Consider the following 25255-nt stretch of genomic DNA (forward strand, 5'->3'; position numbering starts at 1 on the left):
TATTTGAAAGGATATTTCATTCTTGAAAAATATCTTTTCATTCTTTTCATTCCTGAAAAATTCTTGTTGTTGGGTTAAATTAAAAGAGAGTTTGTGACAGCATGTGGATGAAATATATGTGAAAATATACAAGTCATTTACATATGCAGTTACTTCGACCCTGCCAACTGACTTCCATCTGTGCTTGCATTGAAATGGAGAATTAGATCCTGTATTTATTAGTGCATGTGCAACAGGTGGACGTTTGACCCAATCAATTACGCATGTGATATTAATACAAGTTGGGCTCTGCACCGAACTTTTTACAGGAGCAGGGAATTTATTCTTGTGACAAAGATGTATTTCAGGGTGAATTATGGCACGTCCCTGCCTAGGTTTTATTGTTTGTTTTTATTGTGTGTCAGGCTTCTTCCCTTGACGCTCCAGGACAGCCGTGTAGCTGGCTCTACTACTTTGACTGTTCTTGTTTTCAGCCCCACAGGTAAAAGTTCATGTTTTGTTGATGCTCGAGTGTCTGGCCTGGCAGACATGGCACAGAAAGGAATGGTATTTCTCCTTTTTCCCACCTGTCTGCCCTGGGCTTGGGTCAAGGTAAGCTTAGGGTAATAACAAAGGAGCCTTGCAGAAAAAAGAGTCCTCCGCTCTTGCAGACTAATGCTGCAGAGCAGTGGGAGATTTCATGTGTAAGTTTTGGCTATCCACTCCATCTGATGTACATAACTTATTTTGTTCCCCACCCTTCACCTTCAGTCCCTTCTGTTTAGTGTTGTACAGAGCGTGCCTTTTGTGCCTGCTCTTTGGCACAGCAGATAGTAGGTCACTCAACATCAACAGTTTAAAATCTGGGATTAAGGGCAATGTTGTACCTAATTAATCTACAGAAGGATTGTGTGAATGGAAAAAGTTATGTAAACTGATTCTTAACATTGAGAATAAAGTCATAATTCTTAGTCTTATGAAAAATGATGGAGGAAGAGCTTAATTTCCACTCTGAGTGGTGTGGACTTCAAATGTAATCTTGCAGAGCCCTGCCAAAGAACTAATACCAGTACAAGGATTGGACTTGTAGTCAGTTGACATTGAGCCAGTTTTGACTCAGAGGGTAGAGTGCTACTGACTGAATTGTTAACACTGAGCAGTTGGGTTTTCCTAGGAGGCCACTAAGCCAAAAATGTGATCTTGCACAGCAATGCAGTACCTAATGAAACACGATGAAATCATAATTTTATATGCTGTGATTTCCTTGTGCCTGATCACTTTTACTACTTAGTTGGCCATCAGATCTGGGCTAATTAACTAGGCTTTCTAGGCTATGAATTGTGATGATTGCAACATTTGTTTTCCCACTATTTGCAGCTGTTGTCCAACTATGACTGTTATCTGTGGCCTGGGAACATCCATTCTGTAGTTCATGTCACTTTCAACAGGCTGGCTGAGCTCCTGTTATCCCTGCAGTCTGTGAAGCATGGAGGTCGAGCAAGTACTCCAAACTAACCTCTTTCTGTCGTGACTATGTTGCTTCCAGAGCTTGACCAACTTGGCATACTTGGGAACTACAGTCAGTGCAGTAGAGATTTAATCCATGGCTATGGTATGAACTGCTTGGATGAATCCCAAACCCAGAAGAATCCAACACTGGGATCAGTGTAGCTTGTTACCTTGAAATACTCACTTTTAAAACCAAGTGTAGTGGCTTTGCCATGTTTAAGCTGTTTCTTTACTGCCATTTTATGGCATGCCTTTTCAGCCATCAGTGCACGTGAAGGCCATGTATATGTATTATATACTGACATATATTCAATACCTCTTCCTTTATATGAATTCCCCATCGTTGCAGTGCAACCTGTTTGGCAGCGTACGCATTTTTCTATACGCTGCAGAATAAATAAGTAGTATTCAGGATCAGCTGAAAATTGATCTTCAACTACAGTTTGCCAGATCCATAAGTAAATGATCTAAAATAGTGCCTAAACTCCTCTCTCCTACTACTTTACCCTTATTACCCAGAGGTCTGCTTTGGGCTGTGCATCTGTCTCATGTTATGGTGATGGTGGGATAGTTGTTGTTATTTGAGGCTTTCAGTTTTTGCTTGAATAATTCATTTTGCAAAATTCTGGCTGGTCAGTCTCCTGTGTAATATAGCGGAACCAATCAGCCATCTTAAACCGGCTGGTTAGATACATGCGTGCGTAGCTATTACTGCAGTCACACGCTCATTCACTGAAATATTCTGCGAGATGTTTTTATTGCTTTATTATGTTTGTAAATCTCTTTGTGCACACTGAACACTGATTGAGCAGAATGATCAACTGCTAGTTATAATTTCCTGGCCGTTTACTGAGCAGGTATAATAGCCTGGCTTATGACTCTCTCAAGCTTTTAAATCAGCTCCTGCTGACATCATTCACTCTGCACCTATCTCTTCTGTAATGAATAGACACAAAATAAGGGACGGGGACAAGACCGTGTCATGTGCAGCTTGAGCACTGCCAGTAGTTCCTGCTAATGAAATAATACATGATGCCAATTTTCTGGCTTGCCACCAACTCTGTGGGCAGTTTTCCAACTGCATGCTTCCCTGGATCCAGATACATTGATTATCTCATGTACTAAATCCAAAAGTAAGCTTGATTTCAAAGGCTGAACATTTTGCAGCCATGGATAACAGTGGCTGCCAATTTCTGTATGTAACATTTTTGGAAATACTTCTCAAATGTGACCCGTTGTCATGTGTGGCCCCTGATTGCCTTTTGCTCCGCACCTAGTGTGTGTGTGTGTATCTTTTAATGAATCTTTTCTTTCCTACCCACTCTGCATCTTCTTTATAAAAGATCATTCAGATCTCACAGCTGTGCTGAAGGGCTCTGGCATGCACCAAAAAAAGCACGTCTGCACTGATTCACACAGAAATGTAGAAGACAGTATCAGATAGACAGCTAGAGGAGGTCTAGCCCACTGGCCCACAAGCAGCTCACAGTGCTCCCAGGAGGACTTAGGCTGGATTTCTCAGGCTCCAAGCTGATTAAAACAAGAGGTAATGTGAAGGCCATATCAAGTCTTGATTCTGGGGTTAGGGGAAGAAGTTGACAGCTGTCTTGCAACTGGAGGTAAAAGGGGCACAGATAGCAGCCGCAAGTATGGGAAAATCAGCTTTAGGGAGAGATAGTAAAGAACAAATTAAATCCTAGTATGCCTGTGTTTTTCTTCAGGGTATGCATATATTCACAAAATATACATTAAATTCGTGAGTAGACTTAGAGAGCAAAAATTAGGCACCAGAGTGCTGTGCTTACTGTCTCTTAAAACAGGGCATTTCCAGCTAGCTAATTTTAAGTATAAAATTTACTTATGTTCTGAACACCATGAGTGCTCACTGCTGTAGAAAGCACTTGATATAGACAGCCCCTGTCCTAAAGACCCATTAACATATGCAGCATCTGACACAAAACAGACAGAACTCAATAGGAATAACTAGGATACATACTTATGAGTGGCAGTGTTTATGTACTTGTGTAGTTGTGATTAGGATTGTCACAAAAGATACTTTTGAAAAAAGTGGTTTGTGGGGCTTGTCCTTGGCTGCCATGTGAAAGAATCACTTCTTCTTGAGCGGTATGGGTAAAGATAGGCAATGAGTTAGGAAGTGGAAAGGGTGTACTGGTACAGGGAAACACAGAGATGCTTGCAGGACAGCTAGGCTTGCATCTTGGAGCTGTTGGCATATCATAAAAAAATAGAGATAAATATCACTGTAGGAATAAATGCACATTATCACAATAAAAATCTAAGTCTCATCTCTTCAGGCTGTGAAATTCCTATTTGAGATTTGTTAAGGTCTTTTTGACTTAAAAACACATAAGCCACAGAAAGCTCAGATCTGAAAGTTTACTGAGTATGACGTGATTTTTTTGTAATACCATTTCATTTTCTAATGTCATTGTTATATTGCAAAGTGCCTGAGAGCAGTTTTAAAACTCTGGGCAGAATTTTAAACCTGGTACTGAAGCTTGTTGAGAATGTATGAATGAGATATTATGCCCAGCTTGGGTTAAATCCTTTAAGGTCAGAATCTTTTTGAGAATTTGTAATGTGGAATCTAAGGAATATAGGAAGTTCAGAGACCTTCGGAGAGGATGTTGATTCTATAATGTTTAGGATGCAAAACTAGTAAATCTTGTTTTTCAAACTTTGCAATTATATACTTTATGAAAATGTCATCAGTGACTTTAGCCAACAGGATTTAGACAGTAAAGCAACTCTGAATTTGATCCCTTGTTTTTGTTGTTTTTTGTAGTAGTAGTAGTTGTTGTTGTTGCCAAAAATTTGGCATCTGACTTACTTTCTTGAGGGACGTTATATAGGTATATAGGTCCTCCAAAAGCACAGTGTTAAGTGTAGTGATTAACAGCTTGCCAAAGATATATTACTTTTCTGAGTGTATTGTTTACTAACTCTATGGCATTAATTTGCCAGTGTCCTTTAAATTCTCTGCTCTGAAGACTGGTTTTGGTGTTAATATGGAGACTGTATGGCTTCAGTGAGTTTATTGCACAGTTTGCAGTTAACTCATCACCCATATGGTCCAAGTTTAACTACATGGAAACTAAGAAATGCATTGTATACCATATCATCTTCCTTAATTATGTTACCTGGTTCTTTAGCTGACTATATAACACAAAAAAGGAAAGATATTGACTGCCACTTCTTTTCACTAACCTCTTGCTCTTTGACTACTTATTCTTTGTAAAATTAAGTACTTTAAGTTAGTGAAAATGAACACAACAGCTTGAATGTCTTTTGTAGTATGCAGATCAGTAGCTGTTCTGTCAAGTTACAGGGACTTGGAAGGGTCCATAAAACACTTCTTTCTCCATCACCACTAAAATTATACTGAACTCTAGAATCACTCCACCAGCAATTAAGTTAGCTTCATGTCAGCTTTTTAAAAAATAAATGTATTTTACCAAAAACAAAATCCACGATCAACCCATTAGACCTAAAGATCAGTTGCTAGTGTAATGGAATGCTGATATTAAAAGACAAAAATTATTTTTTGTCTGATTTGAGTGGAAATTTCTACTGTACTCTCCATGTACTTGTATTACATACTTCAGGTTCCAAAACACTTTTCAAACTGCAGCTGAGATTTACATGTCTAATTTAAGATCCCTCTGATATTGAAACAGAAAAAAATTGGTGCTGCAAGCTCTGTGGTAGGATCACTGTTAGCATCACTGATGCATCAAAGTAGCATACATGGCAGATAGTAACAAACTCAAGTAATAACTTAGAAATTTTAGAAGAACTTATTTCAGGAGGTTTAGTTTCCTTAGCTGGAGCTGAGCTGTGTTATCAACCATGGTGTCCCAGAAAAGTGGGGTAACAGTGGGGGCTATTTCTAAAAAATGCTGATTTTTCTCAGGAATATAATAAAGCCAAAAATTTTAGTGGAAAATATTAGACTTCTCATTTAACACCCCACAATATTCCAGTGTGGATTTTCTGTTGGACTGGGGAAATAAATCAGGACATTCTTGTGGGAAGCAATTTTTTCCTGTGAAAATGAGTAATCACAAAAATTTTAATTTTTCAAAGGCCTCCTCTTCCACCCAGGTTTAAATATTTCTAACCACCCTTAACCCACTTTTATTAATATTGGCATGGATTATTTAGAAATCACAGATAGACCACAATGACTAATGGACAATGTGGATGAAATACTTTTTTTTTTTTCTAAATTAATCTCTTTTCTGGTAACTTAGTATCTTTTCTGATACTCTGTTATGAAAGCACACCGAATGTTTCTGCCCAGTCTGTGCATGTACGAGACTGATTGATGTAGCTGAGATTTCTCTCAGAAGCAGATTTGAGGAATGGGAACTATTGCTGATGAGAACTGTTGCCGGCAGGGATGGGATGTACATATTCTGGGGATAAAGAAGTGGCTAAGTTGCTTGCTTAAAAGGGAAACTGTACCCCAGAGTGATTTTTACAAGCTGTCATTCTGAAAGGAGTCATGCCTCATTTAGGAAATCGGTCTTTAATAAAAGCAAGAAACCTGGGGGAAAGACTACACCTTGGACTTCACTTTTTATTGAAGAAGCCAAAACAGAGCTGAGAGGCTGAATGCTGTTTTGAAGAGCTTGGGACTTTTTGCTATCAGGGGAACTTTTCTAGAGGCTGAAATAAATCTTTCTCTGAAGACCCTTTATAATTCTGTCAAAGAGTTGAATCCAGAAGTCTGCTGAAGCCCTATGAAAATGTGGTTCTACAAATGTGGTCTTATTTAATCAGCAGGTCCTTGAGAATATGAAAGATATTTTCCAAGTTGCACATTGACATGGGATATGTTAGGGAGAAAGTAATTACAGTCATGCCTTGCTGGGGGTGTAACTTCACTGCTAAGTTGAATGGGAAAGGGTAGTCTCTATTTCTTTAAAAAACAGCAAGTACTAGAATACTTGGAGTTTAAAAAAAAAAAGATGCTTGTTTTAACTGAGGCATCATATGTCGAAGTGCAGAAGTATGGTCATTGATTTGTCAGTATGTAGTCAGTCTTGTACAGCCGTGTTAGCTGCTCCTACATGTGCAAGCATTTTAGGCATGCTGCCCTGTTTGCTTTTGCAGAGGGAGCAGGCGGTGGCATTCCCACACATGAACTCCATCCCTATGAGTGTGACTGTCCACAAAACCGCAGAAGTGACACGGGCATGCATGCTTACCTGGCTGCTTTGGTGTCTTTAATAATACCAGCAGAGGATTTAGCCAGTATGTTGAGAGTAGTCCTCCTCTGACTTCCCACAAGGTGCTTCCCAAAGTGTACATACTGATGTTCTCAGGTGTTCTTTGTGCTTATTTTTAGGGTTTCCCCTCGCCACCAACAATAGAAGGGTAAAGCTATCCTGCAGGACAAATTGCATACGTGTTGGGAGGGAGGAAATCAGTTTGAGGGCTCATAAAGTCAGAATATTATTGAAGTGAGTTTGAGTTACAAAATGTAAGAACTTGCTTTGCACCTTTCTGTGTATTTTATATATATTAGTAACCAACTAATTGATTTATATTTATGATACCATTTTATGCTGACTGGACTCAACTCTGTTTTTCTCTCTAGCATGGCAGCCCAGGCCATATCTTTCTTTTGTCATTTTTGAATTGCTACTCATTTTAAGCTACAAGCTTTCCAAAGCACATTGTAAGATAAGCCCTTTATATTAAAAACCAAGCAAGGATCCCACATGCATATATGTGCATATAAAATGCATTGAAAAAAGGAAAGTTATGAGCACATGATAGTGGCTGCTGAAACAACAGGCAAACCAGCCAGCTGTGAAGGAAACTAACATGATGTACTAAAGCAGAAACACAATATAATGGGGAAATGCGGTTCTTTGTTCAGATCCGTTTCCTATTAACACTTATAATGTTATGCTTGTGCATGCCATCCCCTGAGGACACTTGGTCAGCCTTAAATGAATAACAGTGGAATATGTAAAAACTGCTAGATGCATAAAACTTCTGTGCACCCATGGTCTGTTGTGTGTATGTGTTCCTTTAAAGGAAATTTGAGCTATTTATTGCATGGAAGCTTGAGTTAAAATACTGTTGTGTTGCCAGGGGCCAGCCACTAACAGTGATTTTAAAAGGTGAGAGCAGAGTGAGATGAGGGCAATTTGAGCATGATGCTTAAGGTCTCTCTAGCTATTAATGAAGGAGGAAACTTTTTAGTATCAAAGGAGGGGAAACAGAATTTAAACTGGCACTCAGCTGGGCTGGTGGCAGTGAGGCAGGCTTCTGCGAGAGGGGCTGCAAATGGGATGCCCTCTTGAAGTCATATGTTTCTTTGCTCCATGGCATCCTGAAGCAGATGCTAGGCAGGTGCATGATGGAGGTTCATGGGGAAGGTTGCTGTGAAGCACTTTTTCCTGCTGATAAGAAGCTGAGGTGGAAGATTTAAAACAACAGTCCATATGTCAGTTCTTATATCCTTTGCCTATTTTGGGGATAGTTGTTGAAGCCAGAGGAGAAAACATGTCTGATTTAGGAAGATGCATGCAGTTGAGGGAGTGAGGGCATGCACACAAAGAGAAGATAATGTGGATAGGATGGTGGGACTTGATCTTGAAGGTCTTTTCCAACCCAGTTAATTCTACGATTCTAGTGAACGCTTTAGGTGCAGAACTTCCCCCTGTATAAAGAGATCATTGTTTCAGGCATTTAAGCATCTAGCATACATTACAAAAGTATTACTATATACAGTAAGACTACAAACTAATTCTGAGTGAAGCTGTATGTAACAACCCAGACTGTCATTGACACAGGAGCTGGCATTTATATTCCTGAGAAGTAGCTGAGTTTGTTAATTGGCACATGGGTGCTGCACAGTGAGGACATCTCTCTGGCTGTGGACTACTTTCCAAGCTCATTCAGAGTTTTTTGGACTGGCCCACTCAGGGCATCACAAGCACTCTTGATCCAGAGCTGTGGTCTTCCCTAAAGGCCTCACTGATCAGCACAAGAGGATAAAACACCCATGGTCTGGATGCAAATTGGTATTAAAAGGAGAGGATTTTTCTTGTGTTCGACAGCTGTATGGCTTACTTAAAAGAATAATTGCTGGCCTTTCCACTTGGGATACAATGAATTCATAACATATTAAAATAATAAAATCTCATTGTTCTGTTCTGTCCTATCCTAGTGAGGGAGAGAACTGGGAAAGGAAGCGAGGCATTAAAAACAAAACAACGCACCCTTTTAAGTATAACTAAGTAGACATCTCAGAGTCTTTAAGGGTAAAAGAAATGCATTTTGTGTCTCAGCTTGTTAGCCACCTTGTTTATATTCCTCCCAAAAGCACAGCTTCGATGTGGCTGTAATTAAGCAGAACTACTCCCCTAAAACTCTCCACTAAAAGACGTTGTCTCAGTGTCTCCCTGTGTAATATTTCTGAACACTCATCATGTCCATTTCCCCACCCTGAGGTCTGACTGGTGGAGACTGATGAAGTCTGAGTGCAGACTTCGAAGGATTTCTACTGGGATGATCAGGAGGACGGTGTTGAGCTTCAGCACATAAGTCATTTCCAGGCTTCAGTTATTTTAAATCCTAAGGGGCACCTTAAGGATTCCTAAAAGATTAGTGAGCAGGGCTTCCCAAATCTGTGCTAATGCTCTTTTTTGACAAAATTGACAGCACCATCAAGAACCTGCCGGGCGAGAGAGATAAATACAATGGAAGAGCAAACACGGGGAGAAAAGAGAACTTTTGTGATAACATATTCCCCCTAGATGTCATAGACCATGTACAAATAATGAGCACATTGAAAGAAAGACAGAACCTGGTTAAGTATTGTGGCAGGAGAGCCTGTGATCTCAGGCTATTAAATACTACAGCGCTCTTTCAGAGCATCATAATTCAAAAGGAAGGTGACAGTGTGGTAGATGTGGGCTGCCGCCTAGCAAGAGGCTGGAAGGGAGGGGGGACATGCTCAGAGCATGCTTTGGGATGAAAGGAGGTTATCTCATTTTCATAAGGAAGATCGCTCAAATACCTGCTGTGACCTCTTGTGCTGGAGCATGAATTTCAATGAAGGGATAAATGGTGACATCTCACCCGTTCTCCAGTTCTAAGGATTGGGTTGTGTTACATTAAATCGTGCTTGGAAATCTCTGGTTAATACATTTAGAGAAACAGCTCTCAGGAACATCTACCTCCCTTCCTTCCTCCTTAAAACAGTAATGAATCTAAATTGCTAATAAAACATAAGAGCTCAAAGATGTTGTACACAGACCATGTTTCTGGGCTGGTTATTTTTTTAATGTCAGTTTTCCCACAGCTGTTAGCGTGTTACAGTCATTAAGGTATCAAAACTGTCTAGCCAAGAGAGGAGAGACTTTTCTTTCTTTAGGCTCTTGAATTGTTTGAATATTTGTTTAGCAGGGCTCCATTCTTTGTTTCTTTCTGTGGAAAAAGTAAAGCTTGTAATCTGTCTGTACTGTAAATCTCAGTTAAGAGCCATTCATTGAAGAATAAACTGTGCCTTCTCCTGTGAGGCTATTTTTCTAGCAAATCTGATTATGTGCCTGCAAACTAACAAAGGCAATTAGCAAATATGCGTAGTCCTAGCTACAATTTGAAACTCTTCCTAAATTGTAGAAAAGATGCATTTTAAAGTTCATAAGAAATTTAATTTACTAACATTCATGGCTTTTTCTGGTTTAACACAGGTTGCCAAGCAAAATGTAGGGGCTGTATTGTTGTTCTGAATTAGAAAGGGAATTGTGGAAGGGATCAGGAATATTTTGTACATATACTTACTGCAGGAAATGAGGTCCTTTTCTCTTGAGCATGGGGAGCAATCAAAGGACCAAGGATGGCTTCCCCTCTGCAGCCCCAGACCCCTGTGCTCAGCATCCTGACCCAAAAGCATGTTTTTTCTCAGGGCCACATGCCAGTACTGCTCAGGCTGTGTTAAACTTTCTTCTTATATATGCTGCTTCTTCATCTCTTGCCAATATGACAATGGTCATATGCACACGGTCTTCCCAAAAAATAACTTGGCAAAAATTTTCCACCCAGATAATCCAAATTACTGAGTAGTTTCATACTTTTTTGCCCTTGTTCAAAAGAGAGAGAAAAAAAAAGAAGGGGGCTGGGGGGAAGGAAGGGAAGTTTCAAGGATGTTTAAGCTGGACTTAAGCAATATATTCTCTGGAGTTATGTTTATCCTTAGCTTTCTAAATGCAGGTTGCAAGAGGCCCTGTCAGCTAAAAGGGTTATGAACTAATACTACACTGCAACTTTTGTGTAGGGGGGAGCCTCAAACTGCCTAGAACTTGGCTGCTCAACAGGTATGCAGCTGATGAGGAACCTCCAGGAAAGATGGTGTGCTTGTTGAGGTCATGCTTATGCTTCAGGGAAGGTCTCTCTTCTTCTGCCTTTTATTTCTAAAATAAAAAAATCTGACACTTCTCCAAGCTTTAGTAGATTCTCCATAGTTCGTGGCACTGCTTGTTAACTCAGATGTGAAACTCAGCTTTTCTCTGTAACTTTTCAAAGAAAAAACTGTTCAAGCCTCTTGTTATGTCTATATGAAAAAAAGAGCATGATCACAAGATTCATTTTGCATAAAATTTTCTGAAGTGTGCAATTTTAGCTGTAATTCCCCTAAAATCACAGGCACAGTTTTCTAAGGATATCAAATGTGATATGTTTCTTTTTTTGTTTTTGTGGGGTGGAAATGTTATTATTTTAAACTTGATACAAATAGGAAGAAATCTGTAATGTCAAAGCTATAAATCTTTTGCTTTCATAAAAATTATGGAATCATTGAACTGTATGGCTGGAGGCGACTTCAAGTGTTCATCCAATGCTCTGCCCAAAGTAGGATTAAGTAACATCTACATCATTTCTGACAGAAATATCTCGAATGTGTTTTTGACAACCTCCAGAAATGCAGAGTACACATCTTAACTGTTCAATTGCAGTGCTTAGCTGTATTTACTTTGAGACAAGTTTTTCATTAGGTCTAATGTGAACCCTCCTTGGTGCAAATTTAAGTTCCTTTTATTTTTGTTCTACTCAATACAGACAGAGAGAAATATATTATTTCTTCTTTCTGTCTTTATCAGCCTCTTGTAATGTTCATGCTCTTCTGGTCTTCTGGAGACTAACCAACATGCTCAGTCTGTCCTTACTCCTCTTTTATGGACTTTCAGGTGTTTCTCTAGCTGTCCAGAGGGTTATCTCTGGCTGCTTAAAAAGTGCTTCAGATGGGAGCTACTAGTGCTGAGGTGAAGCAAAGGATTTGTACACTGAAGGAACTCTTATAAGCACTATGTTTAACAATGTGGGTGGGAGGTAAAAAATTCACTCCTTATTGGTGAGGACCAAGAAGCACAGCGGCATTTACACATGGTTCCCATTTGAAGTGAAACATTTTCAACTGAAAAAAATAGAAATAAATTCTTTCAACTTCTCCAAACTAAAGAAGCTCTGCAGTGAAAGGACTGCTCAGCAGCAATGACTCCTTTTCTTTTTTTCCTTTCCCTTTTTTTTTTTTTTTTTTTGTTAATTGCAGAATCCATAGCATCACTAATAAATCATGACAGTGTGACAAATGACCAGTCTCTGCCTGAAATCCCATTTGGTTAATTGTGTTGCACCTACCAGCATTTCCCTTGCAGTTGTTGCTTTGGTGCTGACTCCAGGGGAAGTGTGCCACCTACTGAATCACCAGCTCTGCTTCCTGAAGCACCCTGGGATTTCCTTGGAGGGCTCCCAAATGCATTTGGCCAAGACCAACCCTGTTTAGCTTATGAGAGCAGACCAGATCACAGCCTGAGGCTGTTATGGCTGCTAGCCATATTACTCATTGGGGATGTTTAGTCATGTATCTCTATGAAGGGAGACCATATTGCATTAAATGTCTCGAGTTAGTTCTGCATATATTGTTTGTAAATTGCTTTGTGACCCTTTCTGAGTGGAAAGAGCTGCATATGTATAAAATATTAAGACTTAATGGAGTGTATATAACATGTATGGATACTTTCAGGTCATTTTTGTAATAACCTTTCGTGTTATAGCCATATGATTGAAAATGTAATAAAACAGACTGAGAAGGCAGCCTCTTTTAAGTCTGGCTGTTCTAGTACTGAATTATTCTGATTTCATTGTCATAAGTCTATTTTTGGTACTTAAATATTGGTAAATCGTCACCAACGTGGTTGTTTAAATTTAACAGAAGTGAGCACTAGTATCAACACTATTCAGCCAATGTGAATTGAAAATCGATTCCATTTGCCTGCAATAAGTCCTAACGGATATTTTATTATTAATACATTTACAAATGGCAGATGGCTTTGCATAACACACCTCATTTTCTCATTTGAGGTCAGATCCCCCAATAGGTAGCTATACAGCCGTATTGTGTAAGTCTCCTAACGATGGGAAGGGTTATAATCCAAAGAGAGTGGTTGTAGCTAAATTGTATAAGGTATTTGCTCTAATTTTTGTAGGGGATAAGATCTAGGTAAAACAGACATTAGTAGCTGTGCATCCTGACTGTAGTCTGGGCTAGTATAATTGGTCTGGTTTCAAAAGTACAAACAAAACCCAAATGACCACAAACTGGCATGGTTCATACCTTTGCACTCAACTCAACTCAATATTTGACTCAACTCAATATTTGTCTTCTTTTTTCTTTTGAGGGTACTGTTATGTGCCTGGGATCTTGTTCTCTGTCAATAGACTCTGATCCTGGCATTATTACTCCTGTGAGTTTCCTCCCTGCAGTCTTTGCCACATTGTACCACTGCTTTGGATATATACAGCAGGAATTGAAAATAAAAAAAAGCATTAAAGAACTGCTGGCACCTTGTGGTAAATGTTTGAAAAACATTTGTAGCAACAGTTTATATTGTAAAACATACAAATTCTGAATTTTCTCAGTCATTGAGACTATTTTGGTGAAAAATGGATCTTTGTCATTTTATTCTATTTATATCCCTTTGACCTGCTAGTCTATTTTCAGCCTGCTGCCTGCAGTGATATCTGGCACGTGCTAAATACATGTTTCCTAAAGCAGTTTGTAAAGATACATTGGACCTGGTTATTTCCAAATGGGATAATTTTGTTAGCAAGACTCCTGAGTAAGAGGCATGCCTCCTGAGCAGGAGAACATTTGTGCGCAGGTGAGAAAACTTATCTCAATATTTAGGCAGAGGAGATAACTCACATGGTCACTTGTGCTGGTTCTGCTGCTTATTAGATCAATGCAGGTAGGCAATATGAAGTACATGAGCTGGTGGGATTTGAAAAAAGATGAATAATGATTTGGTGAACTGTGTTGGTATCTTCTTCTCAGGGAGAAAAAAAAAAAAAAAAGGAGAGAGAAAGACTTAGAGACTTCAAGGACCTGGTATTTTTACTGGAAGGGAAGAGATGGGTTGGAGGGGAGCAGAAAGACCAGGGAGGTCACAGATGTAGCCTGGAGTAGGCTGAGTAAGTGAGAACAGGAAGAATAAAACTGGTATCGTAGACTGGGAGAGCCAGCAGATTAGATCAAATATATGTGTGAAGAAGACAAAACAGAAAGCTCTTGTATGAAAACATTTCTTGTGAATTAGCTGAGCTGAGCTCCAGACTGCATATCAGACTGTCTCTCTCATCTGTGCTTCTTTCTAAATTCACTAACACTGCAGTTTACAGCAGTTTACAGACCTTTTTCGTAGTCCCTATGAATATTTTATAGAAGCCAGGTTAGCTGAAATGAAAAATAGAGTTGTTTTTCTTAGGTGCATGATTTAAAAGCTTAGCAAGAAAACTTGTGGAAAACATAATTGCCCTAAACAAAACAGAACTCTGGAGGGTTTCACCAAATGAAAACTAACTTTTATCAATACCCTCTAAAGTCTTTTTTTTTTTTCTTTAGTGAACTGTTTTCATGGCAAAGTTCAACTTTCAGTTCCCAGGGTTTCTAACTGAAGAACTCTTTACACTTTTCACTGTCCTTATAAAAGACAGACAAAATGGTTTAAGGAAATATTTTTTAAAATATTCATTATCTGGCAAAGACCGGGCCTGCAGTATTTCAGCCTAAAAAGGGATAGTTTTGGAAGGTTTTAAAAGTATCTGAAAAAAAAAAAGGGGGGGGGGATAGAATGAAAATGAAGATGCAACTATAAACATAAGTTTTAATGTCATTCATCCTGCAATATTCTTTTAAGTCAGCTTTATCTTTTTGCATAGTTACATTTATAATAAATGTATAATGCCTTCTGTGTGATACTATCTGTTATCTCAGCGTGCATTTGTGAGATACATGCCCCTACATATGTGTATTATGAACATAGCAGTAAGGCAGGTGAAATCACACCAGACACATCCTGGAATTAACTCTGAGTTTGCGTTGTGGTTACCTGGTCAGCTACCATTTGATTAAATCCCTGAAGATGCTTTTGGGTATCTGCAGCTTCCTTTTCTTTTAACAGTAATTACAAATATTTAATACCTTTTGTTTGAACACTATGAAAATATTGACCAGCTAGGAAATCAGGTGAAACTAAATAGAGGTTTCATGAACTGGTCTCTAAAATATACAGGAACAAGAATATTACTAGCCAACCTGGGGAACAGTTAGATGACAATTGTGGTGGCTGCCTGTGGCCCATCCTTACCCTGCTTCAGGCTGGAGATACAGACTAGGCAACACTGACAACTAAAGCAGAATTAAGACACAACGAAGTGGAAACATATTAACCGAAACAATAAAAATAATAATATTAATAACAATCAAGCAACCCAACTGCAGATTGTGCTCTGAACTTTGCCAAATTTGGGGCTGCTGGCAGGCCACCAAGAATAGCAAATACAACAGACAAGGGCCCCTCATCTGAAAAAGCCCTGCCACAGTCCCCAGAGAGCTTTGCCCTATGAACCGACAGCAAGAGCATCCCAGCCAGTCTGAACAGCCACCGTGGAATTACAGCATGAGATTTCTGTGAAGTGAGATTAAGCTAAACTTGCATCTTGTGTGAATTCAGATTAAATGAAGGGACTGAGTTGTTATTTAGCAAAAACAGTTTCCTTGGTTACGTTGGAGTCATTTTTACTGTGTTGGTGTGATGTAATCGGCTGGTTTAACATTTAGAGCTAGTAAAACATGTGCGTATAATTTTTTTTTTTAAGTATGTGCCTAATCACTTTCATTTTGTACTCACTTCGCTCAATATTAATAGTTTGCATTGGCAGAGAATTTACAAACAGGCTTAGGAGCGAAACAGTCTAGATTTCTACATGTGATGGCCTGAAAGTTACAGGGAGTGAAGAATCTTGTCAGACTCCTAGATCTTTCCTCCCACACATGCTGGCCACCAGATAAATCATGTGTGTGAGTTTATAGTGGAGTCAGTGTTGGATGTTAAGCAACACCCAGAAGTGAAGTTCTTGAAATAATTTCCTGTGAAAGCTACAGTAGACAGATTTGTAATCATAGATCATGGCATTAATCAAGTAAACAAACCATCCATTTTTGCTGTGGCATTCCTGAAATCTCTTTTAGGAACACCAAAAGTTCTGCATAATGATACTTCCCAGTAATGAGTGTGGTAAGCACAGGATGGCATGACACAGAGGGCTTCTCGGTTCTTTGGGACATGGATGCAAAATTTCTCTGATACAGCAGTGAGAGTCAGAAGACATCTGAAATATGACTTAAACATTTCGGTAGTATTCATGCTACTTATTTACATTATAATTAAAACATTTCTCCTCTTAAAACCTTTCCAAAATGTTGCTTATCCCATTCTGTCAGCTAAGAGAAATTTCAGGCATGGCTGCTCTTGAAGTAAAGAATGAATTGGTAAACAGGGGTAAACTCTTTGTCCTGCATTGTTACTCATGCTGACAAATGTGCACTCAGTAAAAGCTGTTGACAGCTGTGGGCTGCTCAAGAACCACAGCTAATGTGGGAGAATCTCCTCTAGGAAACAGGGCAGGTAGGCTTCATTTAGCATGTGTAAAAATGGGGTTTGCTGGAGGGGAAAGAACCAGGATGGTTTGAAGAGGAAGGCGTTGGGTTGGAGGAGGTTGTGTGTGGAACTACACAGTGTTCAGTACAGACCTGATTTTGTTTCGCGTTTTCATTAATGACTGTAATGCAAGTATAACAAGTACTGCTGGTGACGCAGGGTTTGGAGACACTGGCAATACAGAGAAGGACCTGGATATTGTACAAAAAAGGAGGGAAAAAAATCCAACAAGAAAAAACCTGGATGAGCTTTGAATACTGAACTAATGGCAATGGAATGAAATTCAATATTAAAAAATGCAAGGCTGTGCCTGGGGGGACTAATAACAATTTCTAGAAGAAGCAGCAGTTCATCAGCCCAATACGGTGATGTAGAAGGAAGGCTCAAGAATAGTGGTAGGTGGTCACAGGCTGACAGCAAGCTTCTGCAGTGGTCTGCTTGATTTCAAGGTACAAGCATTCTTAACTAATGATGCATCAGGAAGGTGGCTGGCTGTCCAGAGGCACTGAGAGGCATTAGGCTGGAGTGGTGGACTGATCTGGAGCTGACTTTTAATGTTAGTGAAAACATGTTACGGAAGGTGTAGGGAGGATGTTTACCACAGGTCTTGAAAATGAAAGAAGGTAGCTTCTCAGGTTGAGAGATTGAGTTAATTAAGGGACTCTGAGACAGCTGGCATGTTCAAGGGAAAGGGTTAGAAAAAAGGTCTTTGCAGCAGCAGTCTGGACAAATATGAAAGAGGTAAAATTGTATTGGTAAAAGCCAGAAAAAATGATGTTGCAACTATTGACGTGCAGGGTGGTGAGACATATGTTCCAGTTATGAAGCAATTACAAGAATATATAAGCCCTGAAGTGGTTTCAAGCTGAATTCAGATTGGCATCTCTGTGCAGAATAATTAACACACAGAATCATGAACATGGGGGACAAAGACAGTAGAAAACTTCAAAACCCTAAGAAACTAAATTCACTTTGCATGGAAGGAAGAAATAAAGGGAAAGTTTTGGGGAGAAAGGTGAGAAATAGTTAAATCTCAAGGTTTGAAACATTAAGAATGCAAGTAACATCCCAGTTAAGTTGAGAAACTGATCTAGGTGCTGCTTCTTTTGCATTAAAGCTATTCAGCTGAATTCACAGATGTTTCCACTCAGTTTATAGGGAATCTTGGTCTATAAAGTGAACTCTGTAGGTTCTCAGATGGGTTAGTCATCATTGTTTTAATTTGTTTATCCTGTTTCCATAATAAATCTTTTTTTTCCCTCTCATTTAAATAAATTAGAATCTATTTTGTTGGGATTTTTAAAAATTGACCCAACTGTGGTTCATTTTTCAAAAAAAATTTATCTTCTATCCTTACGCGAAAAGTCACCAAGGATACCAGCACGGCAGTGCTATTTTTTCAGTAGAGAATTCACAGAAGTGCCTCATTGACATGGGTTATGGTCGGTGAGGACAAACATGAACCCTTTGGTTTTGCACAGTGGCAGGAACAGGCTAAAGTTAGAGGGTGTCCAAGAAGATGACTGCTGCCAAGTGTAAATCCAGTAGGCACAATTCATGTGGAGTATGTTCTTACCCACTATGTATTTCCAAGCACGTGCATGTTTTCTAGCTAGATTTGATTCTGCTTTTGATACCAGATTAGAAAAGCTATGCATTTTGATTCGTAGAAACTGGTCTTGAAAGTAATGCAGTATCCTGCACCACAGAATGTGGAAGTGAAGTTACAAATATTTTCTCTTTCGTTTATCATCACAGCAAAACTGATGGTGTAACTCTGGCTCTGATGTCAGTAAAAGGCAGATATTTTCCTCTTAGAGTCCTGAAAGATCTGAATGAGTGTGTGAGAGGTCTGTTTGTGTTGAGTATGTTTAGAGATAATAGATAGTCATTCTTTTCCAGAAGAAAAGCATTGGAGGACTAAACATAGTATGTAAATCCTAAAAACATAAGTGAGTACAGACGGACCTCTCTTGGTTTCAGAAAGGATCTCTCAGATAATGTGTCTGTGGCTGGAGAAGTTACTATGAAGGAAATCAAAATAGGATTTCCTGTTGAACTCCCATCACAAAACAAACAAGAAAAAAAAAGACAATAGTTTTTTTTTCCATTTTAAAATAAGATATCAAAGTAATAGTTTTATGTCATTAACAACAGAGTTTTAATTCTTATGGCTGACTTGTTACACTGTAAACATTATGTTATATTTCAATGGAAGTCTGCAAATCAGGGAATCACAGGCTTGCTGTGAATTGTGGCTGCATCTTAGTCTCCTTGATGCAGCCTCCCTTGTTTTGTAAGAAACAGAAAAAATCTAATCTATAATAAAAGAGGCTGTAGTTTCAGTATCGAGATGTTGGATGTCGATTAAATTCAGACCTTTGGATAGAGCCAAGTTAAAAATGGTACCACTTGGATAACGATTTCTCATCGTCCTCCTAGCGATTTAATGGTGTAAATGGTGTGCCTGAGGATGAGCTGGGACCTGTAGAATTGCTTGGCTACCTGTGCTCCTTCATGGAGCTTCAAAGCTAAAGCCAATTTATCCAGCAAATGTTTCATTTCATTTCATTTCATTTCATTTCATGGAGGAAATATTACTAGCTGGATTACTGACACGGACACATCTTTAAAAGCAAGTGACCTCGTGTGTGTATTTATCAAATAGCACTGTAAATTGATGCTGCTGTATTGAGTGTGATCTGAGTCCCAGAAATCTTCTCTTCCGCATGGAGCTGAGTCCCAGAGCTTTGCCTATATTTTAAAAGTTTCATTTGACTATTAATTATTCTTATTGTGCTGGAAAATTAAAGATGAGGGCTAACAAAACTGCATGATGATGACAGTTTAAGAGAAGACTAAAATTTGTTTTAGAGTTTGTGTACTATTATTCAGTGCTTACCATACTGTGCTCCACAGCACATATTTCATTTCAGCATATGAATTTGTTCTTTTAATGCAGATTTTGCAACTTCAGCCTACTTTTCTGTCTGTTAGAAACACAATGGAGAAAGAACATCAAAACCAGACCCTCTGTCCTGTTATAAGAGTCGAGATGCAACTATATGTGATACAAGTTTTAAACTGGGTCCAAGATAAAGCTTGCGGAGCTTCACTTTGAAGTGTAAGATATCTGAAATGTGGGATCAAAATATTTAGGGTATACAACTGAATGGCAAAGCTTCATGCAACACTAAAAATATAGGTGGCTCCAGTCTTAAACAAGCCTGTGCTAATTATCCATTAGAGTAATCAGAGTCACACTGGGGGGAAAGGAATCTCCTGTTCATTATGGATGAACATTAAAGATTACACAGCATTTTTAAAATAATTGCAGCTGTTTACTTTTGTCCTTAGTCAACATCTCCCCTCTGCACTCCTGTGTGGTTGGCTGGCAGGCTGCCATCGCCTATGTCAAGGGTGATTGCATTGTGTTGCTTTTTATGGCTAGCCCTAGAGGTGCTTTGGGATCTTTCAGGGCAAAAGGTTCTGTAGAAATGTAAAGCATTATTTATTATTTTGCATAAATTGCTGCATTATTTGTCTTCGGTATTTGTGGTTTACAGCTGTAATAAAATAGCTGGCTCCTCAGACTGGATGACTCAGTGATATGTAATTGGGTACAGAGCTCTTCACTTCCAGGTCAGCCGCTCACTGCTGGCCCACAGCTATTTGGCAAGGGTATAGTAAGTAGGCAATGCTTCATTCCATTTGCTAGTGTTTTAGTGTCCCCAGCACAAAAAACATGATCCCAAGGGGCATTAACCTGCTTTGGAGCATCAGCTGAGAAGGTGTCGTACCTTGAGATCATTCTTGAAGATCTGTGTGTTTTTTTTTTTCAAGATTCTTTGCAACAATGTGAGGAAGTCTCACTGCCATCATGCCCATTGCACATCTGTGTGGTTTCTTGCAGAGCAGCCGTCTCCAGAGCTTTTGGACCCAAACTCTTGCGAGTTCTTTTTCCTTAAATATTTTTGATAGTGCCATTCTAATTTAGCAGCACATTTTGGGTATATGACTGAGAGGAGATCTTTGTTCCAGGATTCATTTATACTTAGCCCAATGCAGTTTCATACAGTGCTCGTGTACAAGAAATCTGGGGCAGTTCTCAGAAAGGACATTTCTAGATGTTCTATTTCATAACAATTTGGAGAGCTCATGGAAAAACCTGCTCTACCTCTGCTAGAGCTCAATGCTGAGCACTTGGGTCTGAGTCTCCTTAATGGAGAGCAGCTTTTTCTGAAGCACCCAAATGACTTGGGGACTTGTGTCCCACACTCTCATTAATAATTTGAAAAATGCACTCTTAGTGCTGGCATACTTTAAATCTGATGAACTTGGTGGATCTACATGTTCTTATGTCCTTGCTTGTGACAGATAGCATGCTCAGGCCCCACAGCCTTCCCATGCAGGCACTTGTACAGATGGTCCCTCTGTCCACTGCAGAAACACGGGACACCCAAGTTGAACTGAACACTGAATAACACCACATGGGTTTGCAGTGGTCTGTAACTGAAAAGGTTCACTGGAAGCAATTTGCAAAGAAATCCTTAGGAAACCACCTGGATGGTTATTTTAAATTAAAAAAGGAAGAGATGCCACTTAAAAAAAATAATTTTTAATACGAGGTTTAAGGTTCCATACATGTGATAGTCATTAAAGCTTATTTAACCCTGAAATTATCTGGCCTCTTTAATTCCACAGGGACTGTAAGGCTCTTGGGTTAGAAATGAAAAATAATGTCTGAATGAAAATGAGACTTTCCTGAGTGTAGGACCATTATTGAAGAATATTTTCTTAATCAAGCCTCTTTAAGAGCCAAGTAGTGGAGAAAAAACTAATCAGGCAACAGTGCTTTCATCCACAGGCAGCATCTTATCCGGTGCTTTGGGCCACTGATTGAAATAGGCGCAGGTCAGCCCCAAAGGCTGTGTGTGACACACTCACCTAACGTGCAGGCAGAACTGATGATTTGTCCACCAGCAATCTCAGCTGCAGTACACCCAGTTCCTTGCTGCAATACGCTTGTGAGATAATCCCAGCGTGCTCTGACATTTGGGCTCTCGAACTTCAGAGCTTTCTGGTTGATCGGACTGGAAACTTTCAGCAGGAGCAGTGATTTTGTGGAGTTTCTGTTACACCAAACATCTGTGGTGTGCCCCACCACCCTTTCCCTAAGGATGAAACATGCTGCAGGGAGGGTGTTGCAAGCATTCCTGAACAAGACAGCTAAGCTGGAGTCATAACTGTGCTGGCCAGGGCGCTACTTTGAAGAAGGCTCCCATTAGAATTAAAACATCCCACAACTCCCATCACAACAGCTCTATTCTTGAGTGTGGCTGAGCATGGAAATTTAAGGATGGGGGCGGAGAGGGGGGGAGAAAGAAAGGACAGACAAGTAAACAGATAAAGAGGGAGCTCTTGCATGCAAGTGGAATTTCCTCTGAGCACAGGACATTCTTTATCATTAACTAGTCTGTCACAGGAAGGAAAATGGGAAAACAGTGCTTCCTGTTAGGGGGAAGAAAAAATCAATAGGCCTTGGAAATACCTGCCTGGAAAGAACCTTTTGTATTCCCACCAGCAAGCACAAACAAATTTTTAACTCCTTTGGAGCATGGGCTCTGCTTTAAAGCAGTTTGCTTCTTGAAATGGGACTTTGGTGTAAATACGTCATTTAGAAATGATGGGCATTTCAGGCTGCTTTGATCTTTCTCCTTCGTTTCAGAATATCCTCCAATTCCCAAAAATATGTTCTATAACACAAAGGCTGTTTTCAAGGCACTTAAATTCTTTTGTGGTTGTGTCTATGTAACTAATAATAACCAAATTCATTACAAATACACTAACTGCTCTAATATTTTGATTAAGATGCTCACAGAAGGACAATGGGTCTACTCTTCATAATGGTAAACAAAGTTTTCTTTTGGGAAGAGAACACTTGCCAGGCAAGTGCTTGAAGCCTCAGAAGGCCAGTGAACTACCATACAGCTCCTGAACCATCTTTTGGGTTGCATTTTGCTCTCAGTACAGCAGGGTGCTGAATGTGTGGGTCTTTCAGAGGAGTGAAAGAGGCCAGTTCATTAACAAGGGCTGCAGGATTGGATGTGTATGGACAAGCAGCCCCAGGATAACCTCCATTTTTCAGGGCAATAGTTTTTCTCTGTGGTGGCAGCTTCCTTCCTTCCAGAGGTGTGTGATGTGATCTATGTTTGTGCGTAGGCTGTAGCCACATTTCCCATCGGTTTGAAGCTGTTCTGAGCCAGGGATCTGTCCTGGGCTGATGAAAAACTTTATAGCAATGCTTGTGGCATAAATGGAGGGTGAACAGTGAGCTGAAACTATGTACTCCAGCAGTGTGAATGTAAGAAGACAAAATAAAAAGAAGATGAGATGGAAGTTGACCTCTTAGACATGCCCAGAAAAAGGGTAGGAAGTCACTTTTTTTTTTTTTTTTTTTTTTTTAATGGAGAGGGAGAAGTGGGCTGAGCTTAAAAGGGAACTATCAGCAAAGCTAGAATTAAAAGAAAGCTTTACGAATGATCTAACTTTTATTTTATTACATTACAGAAGACAAAAAATCAATAGCTGGTAATTCAGACATAAATGAGTTATACGGGCCATTGACACAATGGACCAAACTTTATAACAACCACATCTGATGCTGTCAAGCCACAGGCTTCAGTGGCGCCAGTAATAATTATGGCCGATCACCTCTAATTCAGAGCTGCCTTGCTTGATAAAGGTGTCACTCTGAGTGGCTGCAGCATCAATATCAATTGAGGATGTCATCCAGCAGGTCAGTCTGCTGTGGAGATCTGCTCTTTTTTAATCAAATAGGATAAACCCTTTGTTTTTCTCCTCCTCGATCTCTCTTTGAAAATCATGCATACCTTAAAGACAAATCGTTTGAATGCAGTACTAAGCCTACTTGAATTCAAGACTGAAACATGACTGAAGCTAACTGTGTTGATCCACATAAATACATTCTAAAGATAATTTATAATTGTCAGAGCATCCTGGGAAGAAAACTTTGCTACTTTACAATAATCTCTGTTGCTTTGTTGTGTAAAGAGTATTAAATCATTGCTGTGATCAATTAATGGATCCTCCCCCAAAAAACTTGTTGGTAAAATGCTGATAGGCAATAGAAATTACTTTTCTGTAAACTCACATCCTTATAAGGAAGAAAAGAGTAGAAAATGCATTGTTTTATATGTTTTCCTGTTGTTTTCTGAATTAGGAGATTAGATGTATTCATTGACTGTCCTAAAACTGAATTTCACTGTGTGAAATTTCACTGTGTGAGGTGACTTTGTAAAAGCTGCTGAAATTCTTGATCTCTAAAGAAAGGAGTCACTTTTAAATACCTCTCCAGTGTTTCAGGTGCCATTAATGTTTACACCTCTGCAGTTTGGTAATGCAAACTGATATGCATATGAGTATGCATATGTGTATTGAGGTATTTTCATGAATTATTGTTATTGCTTAGGCTTTGCATCCTTTTGTGGAGCGACTATTTTCTACTGTGTTGACTAGAGTTAATTGTAAGTAATGAACAATGAAAAAAAAAGCTTCCGTGGGGGAGGACACGTGAGGTATTTCAGCCACAGTTACAGTAGCTTTTAACGTTAGCAGGACTTACGATCTGCGATATCATGCTGCAGAGCGGTCCGCACCACGATAGCTGATGTTTGTGCACTTGAAAAGCTTCTGTTTTGAAAAATTTTCACTGGTTCCACTTAGAAATATTCTCTACCCCTAAAAAAAAACCTCATGATTGTCAGACTTGTGAAATAAACACCAGAGAGGAATTGTTTTAAAAGCAGGGTAAACAATAGCAGCACCACAGCATGTTGGTTCATAAGCTTACAGCGCTGTATGGCTTGGGGCTTTTCTGCTACTTCTGAAACAGCAGAGAAAGAAAGCGCCTTGCACCTGTAAGTTTGCAGACGCACCAAGAAAGAACCCTGCAGTTCTCATTTAAAAACACAGGGCTTGATTCCAGCCGTGCGTATGCCAGTTCTGTGTGGTTAAGGGGGAGAAAGCTCAGTGCAGTGGCATAACCTGTGAAATCAGTGCTGTTCGTTCTCCCCAGACCCAAACAAACACTCTGCGTACCCCTCGGAGCTTCTCTGCTGCCCTCCGGCTCCATCTCCGCCTTTTCCCATCTCTGGATCTCCTCGAAGCCCGGAACATGTGGGCATTCGAGTGAGGGTGCGTTTGTGTGTATCTTCTGATCAGCCCCCGTCAATCATGTCAGCCCTGTCCCTGGGCTTTCCTGTGATCCTGCAGGCAGCTGCGCAGGCCGTTCAGAGGCGGCACTGTTTCTTTCTCTGTTTACTCGTTTCCAATGGCAATTGCACCACCAAGTCTCAGTACGTCTGGAACTTGGCCTGGGGCTGTTTTGGTTACATTGAAGTTTTTGCTTCAGCTCTGCCAGATTTAAATGGTGACTTCACCAGCACTGAGCTAAAAAGGAGAAAAGGGGAGGAGGGAGGTAGTGCAGCGAGCGGGAGCGAGCAAGGGAGAGGGCCAGCGCATTACATCATCATTTGGACAGGAATCAAATGGGAAGGATATGACTCACTCGGGCTAGTTAAGCTTTGGCTCAAGTTCTACATACACTCATTCCAGGGCTCTCATGTTCTGCACCTCAGCAGGGAATTCAGGCTCAGTGATGTCCATGAGGTTTGTTTTTAATTTTCTTTTCCTTTTCTGATTCC

General features: G+C 39.7%; 1 protein-coding gene across 9 annotated transcripts in view; it reads left to right on the forward strand.

Moving 5' to 3' along the window:
- Positions 1 to 25255, forward strand: part of CREB5 (cAMP responsive element binding protein 5) — a 259677-nt gene that overhangs the window by 132822 nt on the left and 101600 nt on the right. Inside the window, exon 1 of one of the 9 annotated variants that reach the window (XM_040547704.1) lies at positions 25115 to 25220. The exons of the other annotated variants lie outside the window; for them this stretch is intronic. Within the exon in view, the coding sequence (XP_040403638.1) occupies positions 25174 to 25220 (47 nt within the window). The 5' untranslated portion in view covers positions 25115 to 25173. Of the gene's footprint in view, positions 1 to 25114; positions 25221 to 25255 lie in introns of those variants that run through there. 9 annotated transcript variants of the gene reach the window in all.

The sequence above is a fragment of the Cygnus olor genome, chromosome 2 (assembly GCF_009769625.2).
Source record: "Cygnus olor isolate bCygOlo1 chromosome 2, bCygOlo1.pri.v2, whole genome shotgun sequence".
Lineage (NCBI taxonomy): Eukaryota > Metazoa > Chordata > Aves > Anseriformes > Anatidae > Cygnus > Cygnus olor.